The 24,750-nt window shown below is 48.9% G+C and overlaps 3 protein-coding genes across 20 annotated transcripts in view; 1 reads left to right on the top strand and 2 right to left on the bottom strand.

The window, feature by feature from the left end:
* Window positions 1-5,914, top strand: part of HMOX2 (heme oxygenase 2) — a 36,536-nt gene extending 30,622 nt beyond the window's left edge. For 3 of the 5 annotated variants that reach the window (XM_036278711.1, XM_036278709.1, XM_036278710.1), the window contains 5 exons: window positions 1,269-1,395; window positions 3,358-3,475; window positions 3,865-4,356; window positions 5,320-5,446; window positions 5,537-5,913. In XM_036278711.1, the coding sequence (XP_036134604.1) occupies window positions 1,310-1,395; window positions 3,358-3,475; window positions 3,865-4,356; window positions 5,320-5,446; window positions 5,537-5,664 (951 nt within the window). In that variant the 5' untranslated portion in view covers window positions 1,269-1,309 and the 3' untranslated portion in view covers window positions 5,665-5,913. Of the gene's footprint in view, window positions 1-1,268; window positions 1,396-3,357; window positions 3,476-3,864; window positions 4,357-5,319; window positions 5,447-5,536 lie in introns of all 5 variants that reach the window. The other 2 variants (XM_036278712.1, XM_036278714.1) reach the window with 1 other exon arrangement.
* CDIP1 (cell death inducing p53 target 1) overlaps window positions 4,282-24,750 on the bottom strand; it is a 33,227-nt gene continuing 12,758 nt past the window's right edge. For 10 of the 14 annotated variants that reach the window (XM_036278715.1, XM_036278722.1, XM_036278724.1 and 7 more), the window contains 5 exons: window positions 11,370-11,453; window positions 10,070-10,174; window positions 9,784-9,939; window positions 8,686-8,959; window positions 7,267-8,574 (listed from right to left, as the gene is read on the bottom strand). In XM_036278715.1, the coding sequence (XP_036134608.1) occupies window positions 8,463-8,574; window positions 8,686-8,959; window positions 9,784-9,939; window positions 10,070-10,154 (627 nt within the window). In that variant the 5' untranslated portion in view covers window positions 10,155-10,174; window positions 11,370-11,453 and the 3' untranslated portion in view covers window positions 7,267-8,462. Of the gene's footprint in view, window positions 4,297-7,266; window positions 8,575-8,685; window positions 8,960-9,783; window positions 9,940-10,069; window positions 10,175-11,369; window positions 11,454-11,596; window positions 11,619-24,750 lie in introns of those variants that run through there. The other 4 variants (XR_004961613.1, XR_004961612.1, XM_036278717.1 and 1 more) reach the window with 4 other exon arrangements.
* LOC118641452 (60S ribosomal protein L9-like) lies at window positions 14,379-15,088 on the bottom strand. The gene has a single exon (XM_036278728.1). It carries the CDS (start codon window positions 15,050-15,052, stop codon window positions 14,474-14,476), a length of 579 nt encoding a protein of 192 aa, XP_036134621.1. The 5' UTR covers window positions 15,053-15,088; the 3' UTR covers window positions 14,379-14,473.

Genomic DNA, 24,750 nt, shown 5'->3' with positions numbered 1-24,750 from the left:
CGAGGACATTTTTCCATTTTTTGTACAGATAGAGTGGGAGGGAGAGAGAGGAAGAGAGAGAGAGAGAGGGAAACATCGATGTGAAGGGATACATCGAGTGGCTGTCACCCGCACGACCAACCAGGGCCGGGGACAAACTGCAACCGAGGTACATGCCCTTAGCGGGAACCGAACCCGGGTCTCTCCAGACCGCAGGCCGACGCTCTAACCACTGAGCAAAACCAGCCAGGGCTCGTTTTTTTTTTTTTAAAAAGCTCTGGCCCTGGCCGGTTTGGTTCAGCGGTTAGAGCGTCGGCCTGCGGTCCGGAGAGACCCGGGTTCGGTTCCCGCTAAGGGCATGTACCTCGGTTGCAGTTGTCCCCAGCCCTGGTTGGTCATGCTGGTGGCAGCCACTCGATGTGTCCCTTTCACATCGATGCTTCTCTCTCTCTCTCTCTCTCTCTCTCTCTCTTCCTTTCTCTCCCTCCCAATCTATCTGTACAAAAAAAAAAAAAAAAAAAAAAAAAAAAAGCTCTGTCTATGATTATTTTTCTTTTATGGTTTAGGTAATTTTTAATTTTGATACAATTTCAAACATACAGAAAAGTTGTAAGAACAGTACAAAGAACTCCTGTGTAACTTTTAGTCAGATTCACCATTAGTAATTTGCCTCATTATTTTACTGGCTTGTTCTCCTTCCCTCCCTCTCCCCTTGTATGTATATAAATGTACACACACATATACATATGTACACACATACATTTTCTGAACTATTGGACAATAAGTTGCAGATGGCTTACCCCTATACTTTTGAATACCTCAGTATGTACTTCCTAAAAAACCAAGGACATTTTCGTACATAATCAGTACAAAATAAAAAAAGTTCAACATTGATACAGTGCTATTACCTAATCCACCATCCATAATCAAATTCTGTACCTATATATATAGTCTCAGCAATGACAGAGCTTAATTTAACAGAAAACACCCCTAATGCATAACCAATGGACATAGACAACACTGCTGTGAGGGGTGGGGGTGGGGTGGGGGTGGAGGTGGGGTGGGGGTGGGGGTGGGATGGGGTGGGGGGGTTCGAGAGGAGGGTGTCAATGAGGGGAAAGAGGAGAAATATCTGTAACAAAAATAAATTAATAAAAAGAAAGAAAACACCCCTGAGGTTGTGTGGGTGACTCCTCAGTTAGGTGGCTCCAGGGAAAGCAGAGACAGCAGGTTATTTGGGGAAATGACTGCTGTGGGTGGCACATCACCTGGTCCTTGTGTCTCTATAGGGCCAGAGGAGTAAGAGCAGCAAAAACCACACTTGGCAACAATGTCAGTGGAACTGGAGACCTCAGAGGGGGTAGAAGAGTCGGAGAAAAACAGCTCCCGGGCCCCAGAAAGAGAAAACCACACCAGGTGAGTGATGAGGACTGGCCTGTTGAGTCAAGGACTGCCATGCCCAGCACACTTGGCTGTGTATGCTGGAGGGACCAGGGTATGTATGGTCAGGAGCTGTGCTGCCGTGGCCCTCGAAATGCCTGGTTGAGACAGCAGACAGTACCTTGGGCTGCTCAGCACTCTCCCTGTGTGTCCCCAAGGAGACAGGCACGGCTAGGGGTGCTGAGAAACAGAACTTGATGATGTTCCTGGTCCTTTTTCTTCTAAAATCCTGTTTTGTCATCTGGGGTGAGAAACAGTAATTAGAGGCAAAGCTGGCATGTTTTCTAGTATCTTCCACAGACCCTTAGCACGTGGGAGCAACTCCAACTCCAGAGGTTTCTCTTACTGGGTAGGACCAGTTCCTCTAAGCCTCAAGTTACTGGGGCCTATTCTTCAGTATTCTTATCTTCTCGTTATAGCCTGTTATTGGCAAAGTTCTTTTTTAAAAAAATATATATACCTTGAAATAATTGCTGATATTAAGTGAATGTCAGAATGTGGGTGATACAAGCTAATCTGCTAAAGGAGCCAGCAGGGACTGGGCCATGAGAGGCCAAGTTTTTCTCACTCTAGCAGACAGATTGTGTGTACACACAAGCCCTTGCCCAGTGCCACCATCTTTAGGGTCATGCATTCTCTACCTTGTCTAGTACCGGCATTGATCAGCATAACTCCATCCTGTGTAATTTTGTTAAGCAGCACACACATAGGGCTCCTCGGCTCCAGCCTTCCCAGTGTTTGTCTCATTCTCAGCCACCTGCAGTCCTGAAGAGGCTGTGGGTCTAAGGTGGGAGGAAGGCAGCCAGGCTACACTAGGAGATTCATCGTCAGTCACAAAAAAGTGCTTTCTGGGAGACCCATTCGCAAAGGCTGGCTCTTCCCTGGAGAAGTCAGCAAATGCTGCGCTAGGATAAGAGTGTGTTTCTTTGGGTACTAGGTAGCCACAGAAGCAAAGCATCATTCATTTGGTAGTTCAGAGAGACAGGGACACTGTTGAGAGGCAGGTTACATTCATCCCGTGTGACACCCACATCCTTGAAAGCAGACTTATATCTGTCTACCCTGTGCTTCCTGGCAAGATCCTGCGTCTATGCTGGAGTTGAGTTTCTGAGCAGCCCCTGCCTACCAGCTTAGCAAGCAGACATGCTAGAGCTGGGAAGGGCTAATTCACACACGCATACATGCACATGTACACATACACACGCACGCACCCAGTCTCTATAACTGCGATTTTTGACCTGTGTGCCGCAAGACTTTTCATTTATTTATTTATTTGTTAATCCTTACCCGAGGATATTTTTCATTAATTTCCAGACCGGGGGGGAGGGGGATAGAAACACTGATGTGAGAGATATACATTGATTGGTTGCCTCCTGCATGACCCAAACCAGGGCTGGGGTTCAAACCTGCAACCCAGTGTGCGTGCCCTTGATCAGGAATTGAACCCGAGACCTTTTGGTCTGCAGGCCTACACTCTAACCACTAAGCCAAACGACCAGGGCACTGTAAGAATTTTTGAAACGTGCAGTACCTGACTAGTTAGGGTCACTGTCCTCTTTTTCCTAATTGTCAAATAAAAAAATGACAAGAGCCTACACAATAGCTGTCCAATGTGATTCCCATCTTGAACCATAAATATATAGGTCATATAATAGAGTTGCATTTTATTGGTCATGTCGCATAATGAGGTTGTGCTTGATTGGTTAATTCTTGGTACCAGAAATCCTTATATACAAGTATAGGCACCTGATTTTTTAAAAAGTCACTCTGGAGCAAAAAGAGTAGGTAATTATTATTATTTTTGTAAATCAATCAAAATTATACCTATTTTTTTTGTCAGATCAGCAAAAAATATATTTTTTGGTGTGCTGCAGAATTTTAGTAATTAGTTTATGTGTGCTATGAGATGAAAAAGGTTGAAAAATCGCTGCTCTACAGGATGGTCGACCTCTCTGAGCTCCTGAAGGAAGGGACCAAGGAAGCACATGACCGGGCAGAAAACACCCAGTTTGTCAAGGACTTCTTGAAAGGCAAAATCAGAAAGGAGCTATTTAAGGTTTGTGGCTCAGTCATAGATGGGGTCGCATTCAGGGCCTTAGCCCCATGAGAAAGGTCCTCCTGGAGTTGCTTCAGGGGGGAAACAAAGGCCTTTCTTACACTCTACTCTTTTCTTATGTGAGGCTATGGTTTTCATGGCTTAAGTGGAGTAACAGTGATGTCAAGAAAGCAAAAGTATCCATGTTCCAAAGAATTTACCATGTCATTCCTTTAAGAAACATGTTTCCTGGGTGTGTGAAAGAATACATTGTATAAAAATGGGCCTTTGGGGATTGGAAGGGGGGTTGGCTTCTTGAGCCTTTTTCTCCAGCTGCTCAGACATGGTGGGCGGTGGGCTCAGGAGCTGCCAGCCAAGACCTACATGGTCTCTCCCCATCACCTCAACAGCTGGCCACTACTGCACTTTACTTCACATACTCAGCCCTTGAGGAGGAAATGGACCGAAACAAGGACCATCCAGCCTTCACCCCTTTGTATTTCCCCATGGAGCTGCACCGGAAGGAGGCACTGACCAAGGACATGGAGTATTTCTTTGGTGAGGACTGGGAGGAGCAGGTGCAGTGTTCTGAGGCCACTCGAAAGTATGTGGAGCGGATCCACTATGTGGGGCAGAATGAGCCGGAGCTGCTGGTGGCCCATGCCTATACCCGCTACATGGGGGACCTCTCAGGGGGACAGGTGCTTAAGAAGGTGGCCCAGCGGGCCCTGAAACTCCCCAGCACAGGGGAGGGGACCCAGTTCTACCTGTTTAAGAATGTGGAAAACGCGCAGCAGTTCAAGCAGTTCTACCGGGCCAGGATGAACGCCCTGGACCTGAACCTGAAAACCAAGGAGAAGATCGTGGAGGAGGCCAACAAGGCCTTCGAGTACAACATGGAGGTACTGCTGGGGGTGGGCAGAAATGGGCTTCTGACAGTGTGAGCTGATCAGAGCTGCCCAAATGGGCATTGGTGCATTAGGATGCGCTGCAGCCAGCCTGAGGGAAAGCTGAGGGACGCAATAGGCCATAGAGTGCACGAGATTGGCCTAGTGATGGCTCCACCTTATCTGATAGACCGCCTCTGTGTCATGTTTTTGGGAAGGGTGAGGCCTCACAATGAAGTGGGCTTGGGGAGAAAGGAGTCGTCTCCCTCCCTCTCACCACAGGATTTTGGTTTTGAGGAATTGTTCTTCCTTTTTAGCATGGGTTGCTATGAAAAGTCTTGCTTGATAAGTTCAGGGAGAGAGCCAAGGAGAATGAGGAGCATAACTCAGTTTACAAGTACCCTTTCCATGGGGCCGAGGCTGATTCTGGTCCCCCCCCCCCCCCCCCCCCCAGAACCCAGGCCAATCCTCAGCACCGGTCAAGTGGCCCTTACAGAGAATGAAGCTGCGGCCTGACAACAGGCCCATCACCCTCTAACATCAGCAGGCCTCCAGGGTCCACTCAGGATGGGTCAGCCCTGCTGGGGCCTCATTCTTCCACATTCCTTTTTCTATTGTTTCTTGCTAAAAATACCCAGCGACTAGAAGTGGGGAAGTGCCAGTGCTCAGAGTGTTTCTGGGCAGTGCTTTTGCTCTCATGTCTGTCATGGCTGTGTATGTGGTCAGTGCCCAGGGGGGATCCACCATGGTCAGCAGCCATGGGGTGCCGGACAGCACAAGTACAGCCATATGTCCCAGAGCTCGTGCTAGGGAGGAGTGCCAGGTCAGTGTGGCCGTCCCCTAGTGGAGCTGCTGCTTTGCTGGTCTGCAGTCCTGAGCAAGCCTTATCTGTTCTAGCTCCCTCTGCACAGGAGAGGTTTTTCTCTGGAAGCAGAGTATGTGCAGTCCATTGATGGTGTTGATCCTGTGCTCCTGCAGATATTCAATGAACTGGACCAGGCTGGCTCCATGCTGGCCAAAGAGACTCTGGAGGATGAGCTCCCCATGCACAACGGGAAAGGAGATGTGCGTAAATGCCCCTATTATGCTGATAAACAAGTCAAAGGTAGGTCTTGAATGTCCCAAGCTTCCCTCCCAGGATGGGTGTGTCAGCGTTCCCACTAATGCCATGTTCCCTGTTGGTGCTGCCACGCAGGTGCCCTGGAGGGTGGAAGCTGTCCCTTCCAAACAGCCCTGGCTGTGCTGAGCAAGCCCGGCCTGCAGTTCATTCTGGCGACTAGTGTGGCCCTGGTTGCTGGCCTCTTGGCCTGGTACTACATGTGAAAGACCCATCACATCATGTTGGCGCCCTCTTCCTGAGTGACTGCTGGCCGGCTCCCACCTCCACCTGTGACAAAACCACCACCCCAGGTGACTTTTTAAAAAATGCTGGGTTTGAGAAAAGCAACCAATAAAAGCCAGACATGAAAGCCTCTGCCTATTATTGTCCTCTGTGGGCCAGATGCTGAACTGGGTACAGACCTACTGTTCCTGCAGCCATCCAGGCTGTGGCACTGGAAACAGCCAGTGCAACTGAGCGGACTGGCCTGGGCTTCTGGAACCAGCTCTGCTCCTAGGCACCCACAACTCTCACCCTGAGGTTCACTCCCTCCATTCTTCTTGTGTCAGCATTTAGGTGGGTATCTTCGCCCTACTGGGAGTGGACAGCCAGCCAGGCCACGGCTAGGCTGCTATAGCTGTGTAAGAGGGAGGGGGCCCCCAAATGCTCCTGGGGGTCGCCTGGGGTTGTAGTGAGGGGACAGAAGCCAGGCTGACACCTTGCCTCCAAGGCCCTGGGCAGCCAGTCCTCATCTGTCTCTAGCAGAAACCCCCAAGAGGGGTGTGTCCAGCTATGGCCTGTCTCCTCCTCTGCTTGTATTATGCTACAGCACTCAATAAAGTGGACTCTTGACAGCTGCCTCCTCCTTCCTGGCACAAGATGTCAGGCTGGTCCCTGACCGTCCCCTCCTGTGCTCCCAAGACTGCTAGTTATCTTATAAATAAGCATAATGAAAAACATGTACTTGGCCCTGGCTAGTTTGGCTCAGCGGTTAGAGCGTTGGCCTGTGGTCCAGAGAGACCTGGGTTCAGTTCCCGCTAAGGGCACATACCTCAGTAGCAGTTTGTCCCCGGCCCTGGTTGGGTTGTGTGGGTGGCAGCCACTCGATGTGTCCCTTTCACATCGACGTTTCTCTCTCCCTCCCTCCCACTATATCTGAACAAAAAAAGGAAAAATGTCCTTGGGTGAGGATAAAAAAACAAAACAAAACTTATGTACTTGTATTATATAACGATTGTCTAAAATAGAAATGTGAACTTAAATATTTTTATCAATAGGAATCTATTACTTGTTTTATATATTGAGGATCTGTGAACATCTTATTCACAAAAGGGTTAAGTGGTGGGGAAACTTTGTAAACTACTGACCAAGCTTACCTACCTCAGCAAATTAGATGAGGGTAGGGGCAGAGCTGGCCCAGAACCTGGGGGCCTAGACTGTCTGCCCCCTGCAAAAGCCTTAGTCCCAGTGGCTCTGTATTGCCCAACGGAGCGAAGCTACCTGCTTCTAGGGTAGGATGACCTTGAGCTTGAGCTTGGGGGGGCGGTCCAGCCTACAGATCCCATGGGTGGAGGCTGTGGTGTGGAGGTGGGTAAAAGCAGTATCGGAGATGGTAAGGTAGTCAGCATATGCCCTGGCCCAGTCATAGCTGGAATGTCAGAGCTCTTCCACACTCACTCTGCCTTGGTTTAATTAGGTACTTAAGTGTTAGTGTCATCCCCAGGCAGTCAGTACTGAGACCCTGAAGACTCAATTCCCTGCCTTTGGACTACACCAACTTTCCCTTGCAAAAGAAGGAAGCCAGGCAAGAGAGCTGAGGCCTGGGGAAAGGGAGTGAAAGGACCAATTTAATGAGAAACTACAAACAGATCAGCCACAATTCACAGTGAAAAGAAGGCCATGCAGTGGCAGTATGAGACCAGGAGAGGGGAGGCAGCAGGGTACAGCAGTCCACAGGAGCAAGTTCATAGACAAACCATTCCGAAATAAAGACAGCATGGCCTCAGGCCCAGGCAGAGCTAGCATCCACCAAGGTACTTCTGCCACTTGTGGTTGCTCGTTCCTGGTCCCCAATCCAGTGCTACAGTTGCTCCTGCTGTAGTGCCTGGAGTAAGCATAGCAACAGTGAGTCAGCCTGGGTGAAGGGCCCAGTGTTCACTAGAAAGAGGATCCACAGAGAGAGCCCTGGAAATGTTGATTGTGCCCGCAGGGAGAGGCCCTATCTGTCATCTCTGGTCTGAGCTGGGATATACCAGCCACCAGGCAGAGGTCAAGCCCACACGCAGCAAGGACATGGTATGGACAGAGGGGCTGGGTTCCTAGGCATTCCTTCTGCCTGCAACAAAGACATGTTCGCAGAGGCATTGCCAGAAAGTGAAGTAGGCAGGGGCCAGAGGCAAGTCCCTTGGTGAGCCAGGGCCCAATCACTTATCCCATGAACTGCAGTTGTGCTGACCTCTCTCTTATTCCAGGTGGCTCCTGGGCACTTGGACAAGGTGTTGAGTTCCTGAGAGTTCTGAGGGCCAGAGTCATTCCTTCTGACCATCATGTCTACCTCTAGCACCCCAAAAACAAACCTTGGCCTTATGACCAGATCAGAGAAACTGTGGCTACAGGCACAGCTTCACTGTAGGCCCAGGTCTGGAAAATAAGCCATTGCTCTGGCTGTGTTTGGTCCCAGGGAGAATCAGGACCAAACTTATACCTCATACAAAAATGGAGGAGTAAGACCCCAGCAGGAAGACTCATCCCAGCTTATCTTCCTGATCAAACACCAAGCAAACCAACAACATACTTGCTCAGTGCCAGCTCCCTGCCACTTGCTGACCCTTGGCCTGAAGTCCAACAGGATTTTTGCCAGAAGAGTCAGATGCTCAGGGAAGGGCAAGGCAAAGAAGAAAAGACTTCCAGGGGACCAGTGGAACAGCTTCCACCCCCAAGTGGGAATGGGGGTGCGAGCCAGAGTGTGGGGAGCAAAGCACAGGGATCCAGACTGACAGCAGGGAGTCCAGTCCAGGCTTCGTTAACACAGGCGCTTGTACGTGTAGATGTAGGCTTTGCAACTGGGGCACGTGTGCGTCACATCCTTGAAGTCGTTGATGAGGCAGGGGATCAAGCAGCAGCCCAGATCACACCTGAATCAGAGATGGGGAGGTCTGAAGAGAAGGTGCCGAGGGCACTGGGCCTACTCCAGCTGGGTGGTGGGCAGGTGCAGTCCCCACCCCGCAAGCACCAATACCACCTACCCCATGAAGCAGCAAAAGAAGCCCAGCACGAAGTTCATCAGGCCAATCTCATAGGAGATCTTGGTGGTGATGGCCTGCTGGCAGTGAGGACACACTGTCTGCACAGGTGCACCCTCAAAGATCTCTCCCTGCAGCACTGTCACCGTGGTGGCAGTCCCTGACGGGACCAGAACTGTGGCTGTGTGACCTCCAGGGCCAGGGTAGGGCCCTGGTGGATAGGGCCCCGGCGGGTAGTAGCCCATGGGTGGATGGGGGCCTGGAGAAGGGTAGAAACCTAGAATGGCACAAGACAGAGCAACAGGTCACTGGCTTGTCACTGATGCTCATGTGAGAGGTGAGTACAAAGCCCCAAGGCCCTCAGTACCCAGGACACAGTTAAGGGACCACATTCTCCTAGCCCTTACTGACCCCTGCCCCATGGGGACCAAAACAGAGACTATAACTTGCCCCACCAGACGTGACAGAGCTGAACAAGGCCTACTCTTCCCCTCGGTCTCAGCTTGATGCATTTGCTCCCTTGCCTCTGACACCCAGGGGACTGTGAAACGGGACTGGGTGCTAAGCTCAAGGACCTCAACCGCAGGAAGGAAAGCCTCACCGCTCACCAGCCCCCTCGCGCACACAGGGCTCTCTTCCCCACCAGCGTTAGGTCCTGCACTGGAGTGCCACCTGGCCCACTTGACCTGGGGACACCTGTGCAGGAACCCCGGCCCTTCTCTGGCCTCAGCAGTCCCTCTGAAGAGCTGCTGGATGAGCAGGAAACCAGATCTCCACCATGGACTCAAGTGTCTGGCAGGGAGTGGCCCCTGTAGCACCCATGGGTCCACAGCACCTGCCACTGTGCCTAAGCAGCCTTCCCACAAGTAACCCTTCTGGCAGGGCCCTGGGCTCCTCTGGCTCGTCCAGTGTCTTCACAGCAGGGCCTGGCTCTATGACACCTTTCCATGTCCACCCTCCATGCCTACAATCAGCCCCCCTGCCCCAACCAAGAGTAAACAGCCTCACAGACAGAACACCAGCTTGCCAGTAGCAAAGGTTGGATAGCAGCCCTGCTGGGCCAGGCAGACCCCTGTGCTCCCAGATCTCTTCCCAACTTACCTGGAGGCATGTAGGTGCCATCTGCATTCATATGTGGGGGGATGAAGCTGGGTTGGGGCACTGGGTGACCTGGCGGCTCATAGGGTGGGGGGCCAATGTCTGCAGGAGGCAGCGACATGCCTGGTGGGGGCTGCATCACAGCAGGGGAGGTTCGGCCTAGACAGAGAGAAGCAAGGAGAGGAAGCTCGGGCCCCACCCGCACTGTCAGTGGGAGGGCTGCTCCAGGCACAACTACAGCAGCTGGGATGGGTAAGGGAAAGAGGGCCCTCAGGACATGGAACCCTACCTGGGGTGGGTGGGCCTCCACTCTTCTCCTCCAGAAGGGGGGCTGTGGCGCCTCCAGGATAAGGAGGGGGTGGGTCATTAGACATCTTTGAGGCTTCTCCTGAACCTGGAAGGAAAAAACCTGGAAGTGAACTGTGCTCCCAGCTCCCCTACTGCCAGTCAAGACTGTCACAGGTGTGTGACATCCTCAGAGAGCCACCCTCACTAAGCCCAAGCACAGCGTCTCCTGTGGTGCCTACTGCAGATGTCCCCTGCTTCGGGGCTCAGGTCACCTTTTACTCTCTTCCATGTATATCTCCACACTGGGCACAGCAGGCTGGTGGGCTGGGACTAATTTCCTTCAGGAGAGAGGTCACCAGGCTCCCTCTAGATCCTGGAAATGCCCCACATCGCCAGGGGCGACCAGCTCAGAGCTACCATCCTTCACATCTCAAGAAGCTACTAGCACCCTGACCTGTTAGAGTGTTGGCGCATAGACCAATGAGTCACAGGTTCGATTCTGGCCAAGGGCACGTACCTTGGTTGCGGTTTGTCCCTGGCCCTAGTCGGGTTGCGAGGGAGGTGACCAGTCGATATCTCTCTCTCCCCACCTCTCTCTCCCTTCCCCACCCCCCTTCCCTCTACTCAATCTAAAGATAAATGGAAAAAATATCCTCGGGTGAGGAGTAAAAAAGAAAAAAAGCTACTAGCTTCACCTGGCCAGTGTGGCTCAGTGGTTGAGCGTTGACCCATGCACTAAGAGGTTGACGGTTCAATTCCTGGTCAGGGCACATGCCCGGGTTGTGGACCTGATCCCCAGTGGGGAGCATGCAGGAGGTGGCCAATCAATGTTCTCTCATGGATGTTTCTTTCTCATCGTTTCTCTCCTTCTCCCTTCCTCTCTCTCTAAAAAGAAAGAGAGAGAGAGAGAGAGAAAGAAAAAGAAAGAAAGAAAGAAAGAAAGAAAGAAAGAAAGAGAAAGAAAGAAGAAAGAAAGAAAGAAAGAAAGAAAGAAAGAAAGAAAGAAAGAAAGAAAGAAAGAAAGAAAAGAAGCGACTAGCCTCAGCAGTCACCTGCACTTCCTGTGTGAAAGCCAGAGGGTAAGGGCAGCCAGGCGAGGAGGACAGAACCGGGGTCAGTAAGGAGGACAAAAGCTGGTGAGGTGAGCTTTTGGGAACCTACTCCCATTGGGAACCTAATCTAGGGCTCCCTAGTGCAGCCTGGGACTGGTCCGCTCCCCTAACATTCAGGGAGTGCGGTACAAGCCTCCATGCCAGGGCGTTGGGGCCTCCTTATTGGAAGGGATCTGGGAAACTTTTTACCTCAAATCCCAGGTACTCAGAGTTGGCAGATGGGTGAGGCTCCTTCCAGTGCTGGCCTGGGTGGACACGAAGGGCTCTGGGGAGCTGTTTCGGGGGAGAACAAGCAGCTCCCTCAGCACCTGGGCTGGACCTGGACACTTGACCTCCTCAAAGCCACGCTCCCTCCCTCATTCATCTGGTCTCCCCTACCCCCTGCTCCCCAGCACAGTACCTTCCCTTGTACCTACCCACTCCTCGGGCCCCCCTTCCCCTTCTCAGAGCTGCTCTCTCCCGGGCCATGGCTGGTCCTCTGCATCCTCTCCCCACCAGGCCCAGACCAGCGCCCCCAGCAGCAGCTCTCAGAGCAAGTTATGCACAGTGGTGTCTCTGCCCTTCTGTTTTGTTAGATAAATAACATGAGAAGTAAGATGGTGTCAGTTAAGTAAAACACTTTTCCTCATTTCCTTCACAAGGTTCAATGAGTACCTGTTTAGATTCTGAAAGGTACAAAAGAGCCAGTGAAAGCAACTCCCCTAGTTATGTAGCTCCCCTCGAGAGCCCACCAGTGTTCAGTTCAGAACCATACAGTGATGGAGGGCCCCAAATAATCCAGCCAGGGGAGAGGGAGCCTGGAGTCACTACGTTTAAATATTAAATTTAATGAATCTGTGTCAGGGCCAGAGGGACCAAGTACAAGCAACAAAAGACAAAGATAAATTTCATTAAAATGAAAAACTCTTTCAAAGGACACCCATCAAAGAAATATAAAGACAACTTAGAGAATGGAGGAAAATGTTTACAAATCATGTCTCTTAAGGGACTTATATTTAGACTATATAAAGAACTCTTCTAACTTATTAACAAAAAGACAACCCAATTAAAAAATAGGCAAAGGATCTGAGTAGACATTTCTCCAAAGATAAGTAAATGCCCAATAAGCACATGAAAAGAAGCTGAACAGACCGGCCAGTGTGGCTCAGTGGATTGAGCATCATCTCAAGGACTGAGAGGTCCCAGTTCGATTCCAAGTCAGGGCACATGCCCAGGTTGCGGGCTTGATCCCCAGTAGGGGGCGTGCAGGAGGCAGACGATTGATGTTTCTCTCTCACATTGATGTTTCCATCTCTCTCTCCATTCCTCTTACTCTAAAAAAATCAATAAAAACATATTAAAAAATATTTTTTTAAAAAAGAGGTTGAGCCCTGGCCAGTTTGGCTCAGCGGTTAGAGTGTCAGCCTGTGGTCCAGAGAGACCCGGGTTCAGTTCCCGCTAAGGGCACATACTTCGGTTGCAGTTTGTCCCCAGCCCTGGTTGGGTTGTGCGGGAGGCAGCAACTCGATGTGTCCCTTTCACGTCGCTGTTTCTCTTCCTCTCTCCTTCCCACTCTATCTGAACAAAAAATGGAAAAAATGTCCTCGGATGAGGATTTAAAAAAAAAAAGGTTGAACAAGGTTGGCCAAAGGGAAAGGTAAATCACTATCACAATTAAGCACCATTTCATATCCACTAGGCCAAATGAAAAGGCAATAACAAGTATCATGTAGAGAAACCGGGACCTCACACACTGCTGGAAGGGGCTGTGAAAGTGGTGCACCTGCTGTGGAAAATGTCTGGTAACTGAAAAGAGTTACCACGTGACCCAGTAATTCCACCTCTAGGTATATACTCAAGAGAAAGGAAAAATAGTGTCCACACAAAAATTTGCCCACAAATGTTCATAGCAGCATTATTCATAATAGCTGAAAAGTACAAATGACTCATGTTCATGAACTGATAAATGGATAAACAAACCAGATATATCCATATAGTGGAATATTATTTGGTCATGAAAAGGAATGACATATTGACACACACTACATGGATGAACCTTGAAAACATGCTCTGTGAAAGAAGTCAGACACAAAGGCCCACATATGTTATGATTCCTTATATAAAACACACAGAACTGGCAAATGGTTGCCAGGGGCTGGGGGGGCAGATGGGCAGAGAACATGGTGAGTGTGGAGTTTCCTTTTGGGGTGATGAAAATGTTCTATAACTAATGATGGTTGCACAATTCTGTTAATATACTAAAGCCACTGAATTATGTACATACTTTAACTGGGGAAACTATACAGTATGTGAGTGTATGTCAATAAAACATTTAAAAACGGAAGGAAAACAAAACTGCCCAATTTTATCATCCTAATGCGGCCAGTCTCTCTGCGCGTCCTGCCAGTCTTCATGCACAGGAACCTATATTTTTATATAGTGGCTGTCATGACAGTTTTACCCTCCCCTTCAAATATGTTTTTATTGATTTTTAGAGAGAGAGGAAGGAAGAGATAGAAACATCAACTGGCACACTCCCTGCTGGGGATCGAGCCTACAACCTGGGCATGTGCCCTGACCGGGAATCGAATCAGTGACCTCTTGGTACATGGGTCGATGCTCAACCACTGAGCCACAGAGGCCAAGCTTTAAAACTCTTTTAATATTATATATTTCCTCCATCTTGCATGACCCCATAGCCATCAATTTTAATATTCATTAAAATGGGCCCATCACTGTTTACAGTCCTTCCTCATTACTTTGCGCTTCGACTTTTGCAGCTTCACTCTATAGAATTTTTTCAAATATATTCATTAAAAAGTTGATCAAGGCAGTGAAAATGATACAGCATGCACTCGGTTGTCTGAGTCAATTATACACTCCTATATTACAATTAAAATTAAAATTACTGTACATATGGACTGCAGGCCTATGTATTCGAGCACCCCAGGAATCCTTCACCGCCAGATGCAATCGCTCCACCACTCCTTCCTTGTGTGTGGGCAATAACATTTTTCAAAAAAATCGGGTGTGGTTAAACCAAGCCAATCAGAGCGTGCTGTTCACTGATTGGCTATCCTATCCTCTTCCTATCCTGGCCACTGATTGGCTCAGCCTCATGCAAGTTCTTTCTCTCATACATGCTTCTACATCACTATGCATCGGAAGCATCTTTGCTCTCGTAAGTGTTTGTGATTTCTGAGAACTTTTTTTTTTTTTTCAATACGAGGCTTTTATTGCATCTTTAAAATATCGCAAATAAGTGTGAAAATCATTCGGCATCTTGGTGTTTCTATAGCTGGACAACTTAGATCTTATTCATCAGCCTGCTGAACTGTTCCTTTTTCAGAAACATAGATACCATCCAAAAATTTTCTGATATCCTTGTTTTTAACTGTCGTGGCTTGCTGAATCAAAGCAGCTGAATTTGATACAAGTTCAATGTCATTTCCTTCAAGAATCAACTCATCTTTCTGGGCTTGAGATACTGAACAAGCAACACCTGACCTCATCCGAACTCTGCGGATGTATTTTTCGCCCAAGAAATTCCTGATTTCAACAAGAGAACCATTCTCCTGAATAACGACGTTGATGGGGAAGTGAGCGTACACAGACCTCATCTTGTAACGGAAGCCCAGTGTAACACCCTTGATCATGTTCTGCACATGACTGCAGATAGTGCGAACGGTGGCCAGTTCCTTTCTATTTCCCCACCATTTGTCAACCCGGAGCCTCTTCTTTTTCTTTCCAAGGAGACTGAGTTCTATATTGATGTGGTTGAAGTCCCTCCGCAGGGTGCCTCTGGGGCCCTTCACAATAACTGTGCGTCCCTTCAGAGTGATGTCGACATTTTCTGGGATGTCAACAGTCTGATTGCTGAGAATGGTCTTCATCCTCGCAGTAAATGCGGCGAAGAGGAAGCGTCTTTCGTCATCACGTTCTTGTAGCTGTCCTGAGAACTTTTATCTAAGCCCCACGATGGTTCCTAAATGTGCTGCTTCTTTTAAGCCTTCTGATGATGAAACTAAGCACCGGAGGAAGATGCTTACCATCCAGGAGAAGGTGAAACTCTTGGATATGATCAAAAATGGCAAGAAAATCATGGAGGTTGCCCACCATTACAACTTGAATGAGTCTACCGTTCACTTCATCTGTAAAGATGAAAAGAACATCTGTGCAAAGGCTACTGTCTTTTTCAACAAGGAAGCAAAGCACGTCATGACAAGTCGTAATAAGTTCATAGTGAAAACGGAGTCTGCCCTAGCCCTTTGGATCAGTGACAGCCACAAGAAAAACATTCCGTTGGATTTGCTGGTCGTCCGGGAGAAGGCAGGCAGCTCTATCAGCGCTTTACGGCGGACAAACCTCAACCAGGACCCTCTTCTGCAACGTTCATGGATTTCACAGTGAGCAAGGGTTGGTTCGAGAAGTTCCAGAAGAGGTATCATCTGAAGAGTGTCATTCTCCACGGAGAAGCTGCCTCTGCTGACCAGCATGCAGCAGAGGACTACATGAATAACACGTTCCAGAAGGATCTGGTGGAGATGACTAAGTCTGCGAGTGAGGAGGAGGAAGAGTAGCCAGACGTTCCTGGGGGTCAGGATGAGGAAGTTGGCCTCACACTTGAGTGTCTCTCACAAGTCATGAGAACTATTAAGGTGGTACAGAACATGGTTGGCGAATGAACATGGTTGGCGAATGGGAGCCACAAATGATGCGTGCACTGCAGTTCTGAATGCACTTGATGGAGCGATAGAACCCTACAAAAGCTCCTCACGCATATGAAAAGACAGCGCCAGCAACTGCCTATCACGATGTTCTTCAGCCGTGCACCCAGACACTCACTGCCTACTCCTAGTGCTCCTTCAGCGGAAGATAACGACGACGCTCCTGCTGAAGATACTGCACCACCTGAAGACTCTCCTACTGAGGTCATGCTTGCAGAGGAGCAGTAACCTTGCTCTTCTTTGCTGTGGAGTACATCTCTTCATCAAACAAGTAGCATTATTTTCATAGGTTAGTAGCTGTGTGTAAGAACTGTGTGTGTGTGTGTAATTAAACGTACAATAATAATAATATATTTGTAACATCTAATATGTCTTTTCTCTTATTTTGTCTAATATATTGGGTAATACGAGTGTAATGATGACTAAAGGGTGTTATTTATGTCTAAAGGGCTCTAATAATGTTAATAAACATATTTAGAAGGTCATAAACAGGTTTTCTATGCTCTAACTGTGAATATATTCTATTTATAAATAAAGAATCCTATTCTGCGGAAATTCATTTATTGCGGTAGAGTCTGGAACTGATTAACCTGATAAATGAGGGCCGACCGTACCTGACTGACTCCTAAGGCATTTAGAATGCTACTTGTTACTTTTGAAGAAGGGAGAAGGGAGGAGTAGGGAAAGGAAGGAAGGAGAGAAGGAAGGAAAAGAAACAGGGAACACCTTTGGCTAATGTTCTTTCCCTTTCTTGAATTAATTTCCTTGGGCTACACTTGCCAGAAATGAGATTACTAGGTCAAAGGGTATCAACATTTTATGCCTTTAGTGAAGGATGATGCCAAATGACAGTGCAAACTTTGGATACTGCTATCACAATTTGTAATGTTAAGATGACATTTGGTTACTTTTATTTCTTTGACTACCATGAGGCAGAACATGTCCTAAGTGTTTACAAAGTATACGCCTACTCTTGTGAACTGTTAGTTATAATTACCCTTTGAGACATGGAGGCCAAGGAAAGACAGGACCTGTCTGAGGTCACATGGCATATTTATATTAGAGGCAGAACGAGTCTAGGACCCTGAGTGCCTCTCCTATTCCCTATGCCCAGGGCAGGTGAATGCAGGTGAATTTCAAAGCACAGGGTCAAGAACAAGGAGCAGCAGAACCTCCAAGAACATCACAAAAGGTCCCCCCTTCCAGGCAAGAGTCACTGCCAGCCCATCAGGCATCCTCCTAATGGAAGGAAAAGGAACCTTCCTTAAGAGGCTTGACTCTGTAGAAAACTGGAATACGCCAAGTCTGTTGGAACAAGGGCCAGCATCTTTCACAAACTCCCATCCTATGTCTATCTGGGATCCTCTGGGTTGCCAACACTGTCCACCATGCAGCCCTGGCTCACCAGGGAATTGGCCAGGCTCTGGGATGCTCTGAGCAGGCCAGAAAGATCTGCACTGTGCTAGGTGAGTCACTGAGACCTTTAGGGTTCTAGGAGAGTAGTAGTAGCCTGGTCTTCCAAGCCCCTCCACATCCAGGGAGCACGCACACATGTGCACACACACACACCAGGCATCACCTCTGAGGATGCAGGGATGGCCTGCCTTTTCATCCAAATCACTAGGTCAAATTCTGTTGTCTCCCAGAGCACAAGAATTCTACTTCTGGAATTCTACCATCATAATGATGGTACGCACAGGGCGAAGGCCTCCCTTGGTGTCCACCAACCTGAGCTGTCCTCTGCACCTACAGCAGCACTGCTGTAGGCCACACAGATGCTCGGAACATGCACAGGGACCCTTCCACTCCAGGCACTGAACACCGCACCAGAACCCCTTCTCCTGCCCCCTCCCTTGGGGAGCAGGGCCCTGATGCTCCTCTGTCTCCTCCCCTCTCCTTCACATCCACACTCATCCTCTAGCTTCCTTCCTGAACTGTGGCGCAGACTGGGGGCGGGGGGCTTTCCATATGAAGGAGAGAGGTTTCTGAAAATGGCTTGTGAAGATTTCCAGAATTCAAGCCCCAGTTCCCCTACCCCTTGCCTCCTTGTGCATTTCCACAAATTCCATTGTCTAAGGTGCAATAAAAACTACAGGATGCAGTATTTTTTAAAAGTCACATGTCTAAAAGCCCAACGGTTTTCCAATAAAAATGTATACTGTACAAATAAAGCTGCAAACACAAATGTGGCATCAAAATCTCAGCCCCTGCAACTGCTATTGGGCAGGTGCCAGAGTGTGGGTTACGAGATGCTAGGGGGCTGTGAGACCCATGGGTTTGCAGTTCCCAGCAGAGAGCACGGCCTGGGGTTCTGGAAGGTCAACGAAGCCAACCTGCAGCCCTGGAAACTTAAGACAGGCCACTCAGCCTCCCATTTAGATTTCATAGCTATGAGCTGTGAAGAAATAGGTAACTCTCTGGAAACCTTCACATGTTTATCATTAAACAGAACAGGAGCTCCTCTGGGGGCTGAAAGGACTTCACACAGTACACCCCTTTATACACTCTGGATTTTGTGGATGTAAAAGTATTACCCAGTCAAAGTAATAGTCAAATGCAAAAAATTCTCTCAGAACAGAGCTAGAGATGAAGCTGACGGCTCAGCAGCTGATCAGCGAGCGCTGACCCCCAGCGGCGCACAGGTGTGAGGACAGAGACAGACGGGCTCAGACTCCACCTCGCCTCGGGCGTCGTGAGCTCTTCCTGACTCACCCAGGAGTGGAGAGGCTGAGGCGTTCTCAGTGTGCACATTAAATGAAAAATAAAAGTTTTGTCCGGCTGGTGTGGCTCAGTGGTTGAGCGTTGACCCATGCACCAAGAGGTCACCGGTTCGATTCCTGGTCAGGGCACACGCCCAGGCTGTGGGCCAGGTCCCCAGTGGGGAGCATGCAGGAGGCGGCCAATTGATGTTCTCTCTCATCAATGTTTCTGTCTGTCTGCCTCTCTCCCTTCCTCTCTGTCTAAAAAAAAATCAATAAAGAAAAAAATAAAATGAGAAAGAAAAGTTTTAAACAAGTCCTTGTGTAACAGCACTGGCACACCTGAGGCCCACCAAAGTGCAGCAACAATCACACTTGATACAGGCTGAGAGGGTAGTGTGTTCTAGGAACATATTTCTCTTCCAAGACTTGTGGGATTGCAGAAGTCCAAGAGATATCCCTGAGGAAGTACCTGAAGAGTAATCCTTACACCGCAGTCAGAATCAGTGACATCCCCTGGGCGCTAGCTATGGGTGTGACACTGAACAAGAATGAACGCAGACCTCAGACCAGCCTATGGGCAGCTTTTTGGCAGCATCTCCATTTTAGAGAAAGTCAACCCAGCTCAGTTACATGCCCAGGGTCACGTAGCCTTGCAAGTCAAAATTTTAGATGTTTTCAAGGAATTCCTCTGAGCCTTCAATTCCTAGGCACCTGTTTTGAGGCAGTTCTGGGAGTGCTGGAAACTCCCCCCTCAGCACTGAAGAAAGCGATGTGCTGCTGCCCCTACCCCGCTGGCTCCTCCTTTAGAAGCCACTGGCCCCTGGGAAACAGCTGCTCCAGAAATGGGTGTAGGGCAGAGGCTGGGAAAGTGGGGCTTTGAGGATCTCACTGACAAAGATCAGTGTCCTCTCAACTGCATTTTCAGGGTTAGACCCTACGAGGAAGGAACCGTCCAGGGCGGAGGCAGCATGGGATGGGTGGCTGAGGAGTTAGAAGGCTCAGACTCTTGAGAAGGCACTGTGGGGGCTCGAGTGCATGCTGTTCGCTGCACTTCACATCCCAGGCCTCCGTTCTTGAGGGGTCAGCAAGATAACTCTTAGGGTGAAGAGGGCCACAGGGTGAGACCCAGGGGAACTGAGGACAGATTTAGGTGAGCACCAAGGGGCAAGGGGGTACTGTGTCTAGGAGAGGGAGGCCATGAGTGGTCTCTGGGACCCTTATAGGAGAGGGAGAAGGGGGTGGGTTTTCATGTGCCCCTTGGTCCACCTGAGGCCCAGTCCGTTCCCTGCCCTCACAAGCAAGCACAGCCTAGTACCCACCATGCTTTTACGTACGAGGGAATTATTCCAGTCACCCCAAAATGAGATGAAGACTGTCTCCGCACTGTGGACCCACTGCCTGCCCATTTCCTGCTGCAACCTCATCTCACCTTCCCAAGGGCACAGGCTTCTGGGGTGGGGGCAGGGCAGGGCAGTTCTGCCAGGCACAGGGCCAGGCACTTTCTGCAAAGCCACAGCCTCCCCGCCTTCCCTCCTCGGCCCAGCAGCCACTGCAGAACCTGGGCCTGCTCAGTGCCGGTCTGTTCCAGAGTGGAAACGTCTGCTCTGCACCCCAATACTGGAAGCCCAACTTCAGCTCCTTCCTCTCTGGAGCCCTCATCCAGCTCTGCCACCCACCATGTCACAGAGACTAATCAGGCCTCATACACACAGAGCAGTTCTTGCGTTTCTTCCAGGTGAGCTGGAAAGGACCTGGTGTGGGCTTTCCCAGGTGTGAGGATGGAAATGATGTTCTGAGGCCCCCGTTGTGGGTTTTAGGGTTTGGGGCCATGAAACCAAGCAAACCTGCTTTGTTACCTGCCACCTCAACGCCAACCCCAGACCCTGCCTTCATCTCAAACAACCTCTAAGCAGCCACTGACGAATGTGACAGCGCCAGGGAAAGTCTTCCAATGTGGGGCCAGGATGGCAAGAACCCAAGCCCCCCACCCCCAATTAGCAGAGGAGCAGGGATTTGTCAGTCTACCAGTTACCGGGAAACAGGGAGAGCATGGAAAGAGTGGGGAGCTCTGAAGTCAGACTGCTCTGGCCTTGAACTGGGCGAATCATGGACCCTCCCTGCGCCTCAGTCTTCCTGGGGACCTGGGACTAGAACCCGTGCTTTCTGGCTGGCTGCGTGCTGAGCAGTGATGACACATGCCTAGTACCTCGCAGACTTGCTGTGCAGGGGAGAAGAAAACTTTAGGGTGAAAACACACGACTTACTGGGGTGTAAAAAATGCTCTTGAATCAGACAGTGGTAACGGTTGCACAACTCTGTGACATTGAAACCACTGAACTGTGTGTGCACTTAGGGTGAATTGTATGGTTTGTGAATTATATCTCAAAAGAAGAAACAGCCCACTCGGGTCCAGATAGTTCCTTTGTGTGTGCAGGAGTACAAACGAAAGGGATGGTGAAGGAACAGCCCACTCGGGTCCAGATAGTTCCTTTGTGTGTGCAGGAGTACAAACGAAAGGGATGGTGAAGGAACACCCCGACGGAAATCCTCGCCTCTGGGATTAAAGCAAGAGGCAAGGCTTTCCTTTGTTAGACTTCTATTTTACTTATTTTAAAAATATGTTTTTATTGACTTTTAGAGAGAGAGAAACATCAATGTGAGAGAGAAATATCCACCAGCTACCTCCTGCACGCCTCCTACGGGGAGTCGAGCCCGAAACCGGGGCCTGTGCCTTGACCAGGAATCAAACTGGGACCCTCAGTCCATGGGACAACACTCAATCCACTGAGCCGCACCGGCCAGGCCATTTTATTCTTTTTTTTTAAAAGAAGGTATTTGTGAATTATTTGCGTAATTAAAAACAAAATTTTGAAAAGAATACAATTGTAGGATAAGTCAGTGAGGGGTAGCTTTGATTTCTGGTGACACAAGGGAAAGGGAGAGGGTCTCCACCTCCCGGTGCCCAATTTCAGCTGCTCTCTCCTCTGGGTCTCCCCAGTTCCCAGAGAGGAGTTCAAAGCACAAGACCTCTGGGCCCTGGGAAACACCTCTGGCATTCTGCTCTGCTGCCAACTACTCGCCACTCACCGCAGAGAAGCTGGTGGTCCAGGCCAAGCCAGGCCAGTGGGAGTCTGCTGCAGCCACTGCTGCACGCTTGATTCTGCGGTGAACATCGTCCTGCACACTGCCATGGGGTGCCGACCCCGCCAGTCCCCCACCCTCCCTTTCACCCCAGACACGGCCTATCATGGAAATACACCAATACCCCCTTCTGGAGGAAGGCCCCGTCTGACAGGGTCGGGAGGGGCAGTTTGAAGCTGAGACCCATCTGCACAGGAGTGGGCACTCCTGGAGGGCTGGGGACGGCCAAGCAGAAGGAGGGCTTTCTAACATCGGTTTCCCCCAAGGTCTGCTAGAGAAGTGGTTTTGAAACCTTTTGGTCACAGGAGCCACTTGACACTCAATTACTGAGGACTTCGAAAAGGATTTGTTTTGTGGGTTATATCTATCAGTGCTTACCATATTAGAAATCAAAAATGAGGAATTTTTATAAATATTTATTAATTCATTAAAAACAAACTCATGACATAATGACTTTCTACTTTCTGAAACAAATTCAATGAGAAGACTTGACCTTGTTTTATTTTTGCAAACCTTTTAAATCAATAAATCTGGCTTAAAAGAAGACAGCAGGACTCTATTTGCTTCTCTATTCAATCTGTTATAATATGTGGTTTTCACTGTAGTTACTCAAGAAAAATCCAGCCTTCTACAGACTAGTTAGAAATGGGAGGTGCATCTGAACAGTCTTTTCAGATAACTGTAGATATTTTTCAATACTATACCCAAACAAGTGGTAGTTTCTTTAAAAAAAAAGTTTGTTTTTTTTTTGTTTTTTAGAGAGAGGAAAGGAAAAGGAGGAGGGGGAAAAGGGGGAGAGAGAGAGAGAGAAACATCGACATGAGAGAGACACATCTACCGGTTGCCTCCAGCATGACCCGACCAAAGCCAGGGACCAAACCGCAACTGAGGTACATGTCCTTGACCAGAACTGAACCTGCGACTCTTTGGTCTCTGGGCTGATGTTCTAACAGCTGAGCCACACCGACCAGGGCTCTTTTTCTTTCTTTTAAATCCTCACCTGAGGATATTTTTCCATTTATCTTCAGATTGAGTGGGAGGGAGGGGGGGAGAGAGAGGGAGGGAGGGAGGGAGGGAGGGAGGGAAACATTGATGTGAAAGAGACACATTGGTTGCCTCCCACAGGACCCCGACCAGAGCCAGGGATGAACCACAACCAAGGTACGTGCCCTTGACCGGAACTGAACCCATGACTCACTGGTCCGCAGGCCAACACTCCAACCACTGGGCCAAATCAGCCAGGGCTTCTTTTTTTTTTTTTTAATGTTTTTATTTTGATTAATTTTTTAGAGAGAGAAAGGGAGAGGTAGAAACATCAATGTGAGAGAAACATTGATTGGCTGCCTCCTGCACACCCCCGCTACTGGGGATCAAACCCATAACTCAGGTATATGCCCTGACCAGGAATTGAACCTCAACCTCTCAGTCCATAGGATGATGCTCAAGCCACTGAGCTACACTGGCTGAGCATCAAGTGGTAGTTTCTTTCTTTTTTTTTTTTTTCAAGTGGTAGTTTCTTAAAGGATGCAATATGGAACCTGAATCCTTAGCAATAAACTTTTCCTATTCTGTTACATTAAAATGCATTGGTCTACCTTGCATTGTAATGGATATTTTACACATGCATGGTTTTGTAACAGCATGCATGGGTCTTTGGAAAATATTAGTTCAAAAGTATAAGCCCTAAAAAAAAAAAAAAAAAGTATGAGCCCTGATTATGTAGATTTAGCAATGCTGACACATCTCATTATGTAATACGCCCCTCAAAAAACTCACATTGTTAGTATCACCACCAATTGCGTCAGAAGAGTCTATCAGGAAGCTGTCAGGCTCACAGTGGTACATACACGTTTTCCAAAATTCTAATTTTTATTAATTTTTATTTGAAAGCTCAAATTTTATCACTGGCAACAAACAGAGTAACAAATCTATCATTGGCAACATCTACAAAAACAAAGATGAGTTGTCTTCCTTGAAGAAGCAGGCTCACTTTGTTCATTTGCAAGAAAATGTCTGCTAAATCCTTAAGTCTGAATCATCACAGAGGTGTCAGCTGTTCTCTTAAGTCCATTCGGAGCACAACGAAACAGCCAGTTCCTCACAACTCAAACTGAACCTGTGCTTTCCCTCGAGGCAGTCACCATACTTCACCTGTGTGCTTTCTGTGTGCCTCATACTTCATCACACAATATTAAAAAGTTGTGTACTTGGGAGCTAAGATTTAATAAGATTTTTACTGCTTTTTCTTAAATGACATTGCATGCGTGTGTGTATGTGTGTGGTGAGTGCAATTACAGCAATGACTAGCAGGGTTTGGTGCCACTGCCTTTGGTGGAGTTCATCCTGGCGGTAGTTTTACTCCCCACTTTTGTACACCAATGTGAATGCCAACGCAATATAAAAGGGCAATAGAACTAATAACGTCTTAGTGTTTCTCTAGTTCTGACCTTCAGCACCGGAAAGGTCTCAGGAAGCCTCCTGCAGACTGCACCTCACCTTTAAAGGACTGCTGTGCAAGAGGAACCCCCACAGAATGTAAGGGGGTGCCTGCAGGCAGAGGAACGAGAGCCCTGGGGAGCCCCGCGCTTGCTGCTGAGGCACCGAGGCTCCACCCCAGGGAGGCTTGCCAAAATGTGCAAGGCTTGCAAGGAAGCATTAGACTAGTTCAGACCCAGTCCACCACCTTCCAGCTGTATGACCTCACTAAGCCTCAGTTTCCTCAGTTGCAAATGGGGTAATCACGCTTACCTCTCAGGATTAGAGCAAAGTTTACCATAAACAGTGTCCACAAAATGCCCAGAGAGGCTCAAGACCTAGCATACCAGAACACTAAACAAACAGCACCTGCTTTCATCATCATGCACGGTGAATGACTTCCAACAGGAAGGAAAACAAAACAGGCACTGGAGCCTCTTGCCAGGGCAGCTTCTGTTCCTACACAGTGGGGATCCTGGTGTGTGCTCCCCACAGGAGCCGAGGGGACTTGTAATCAAACCCAGCCCGCTCGGCTAGCCCAGCAGA

This window comes from Molossus molossus, unplaced genomic scaffold (assembly GCF_014108415.1).
Source record: "Molossus molossus isolate mMolMol1 unplaced genomic scaffold, mMolMol1.p scaffold_m16_p_3, whole genome shotgun sequence".
In the NCBI taxonomy this organism is placed as follows: Eukaryota; Metazoa; Chordata; class Mammalia; order Chiroptera; family Molossidae; genus Molossus; species Molossus molossus.
The sequence above is the reverse complement of the archived record's forward strand: the minus strand, read 5'-3'. Positions and strand labels throughout refer to the sequence as shown.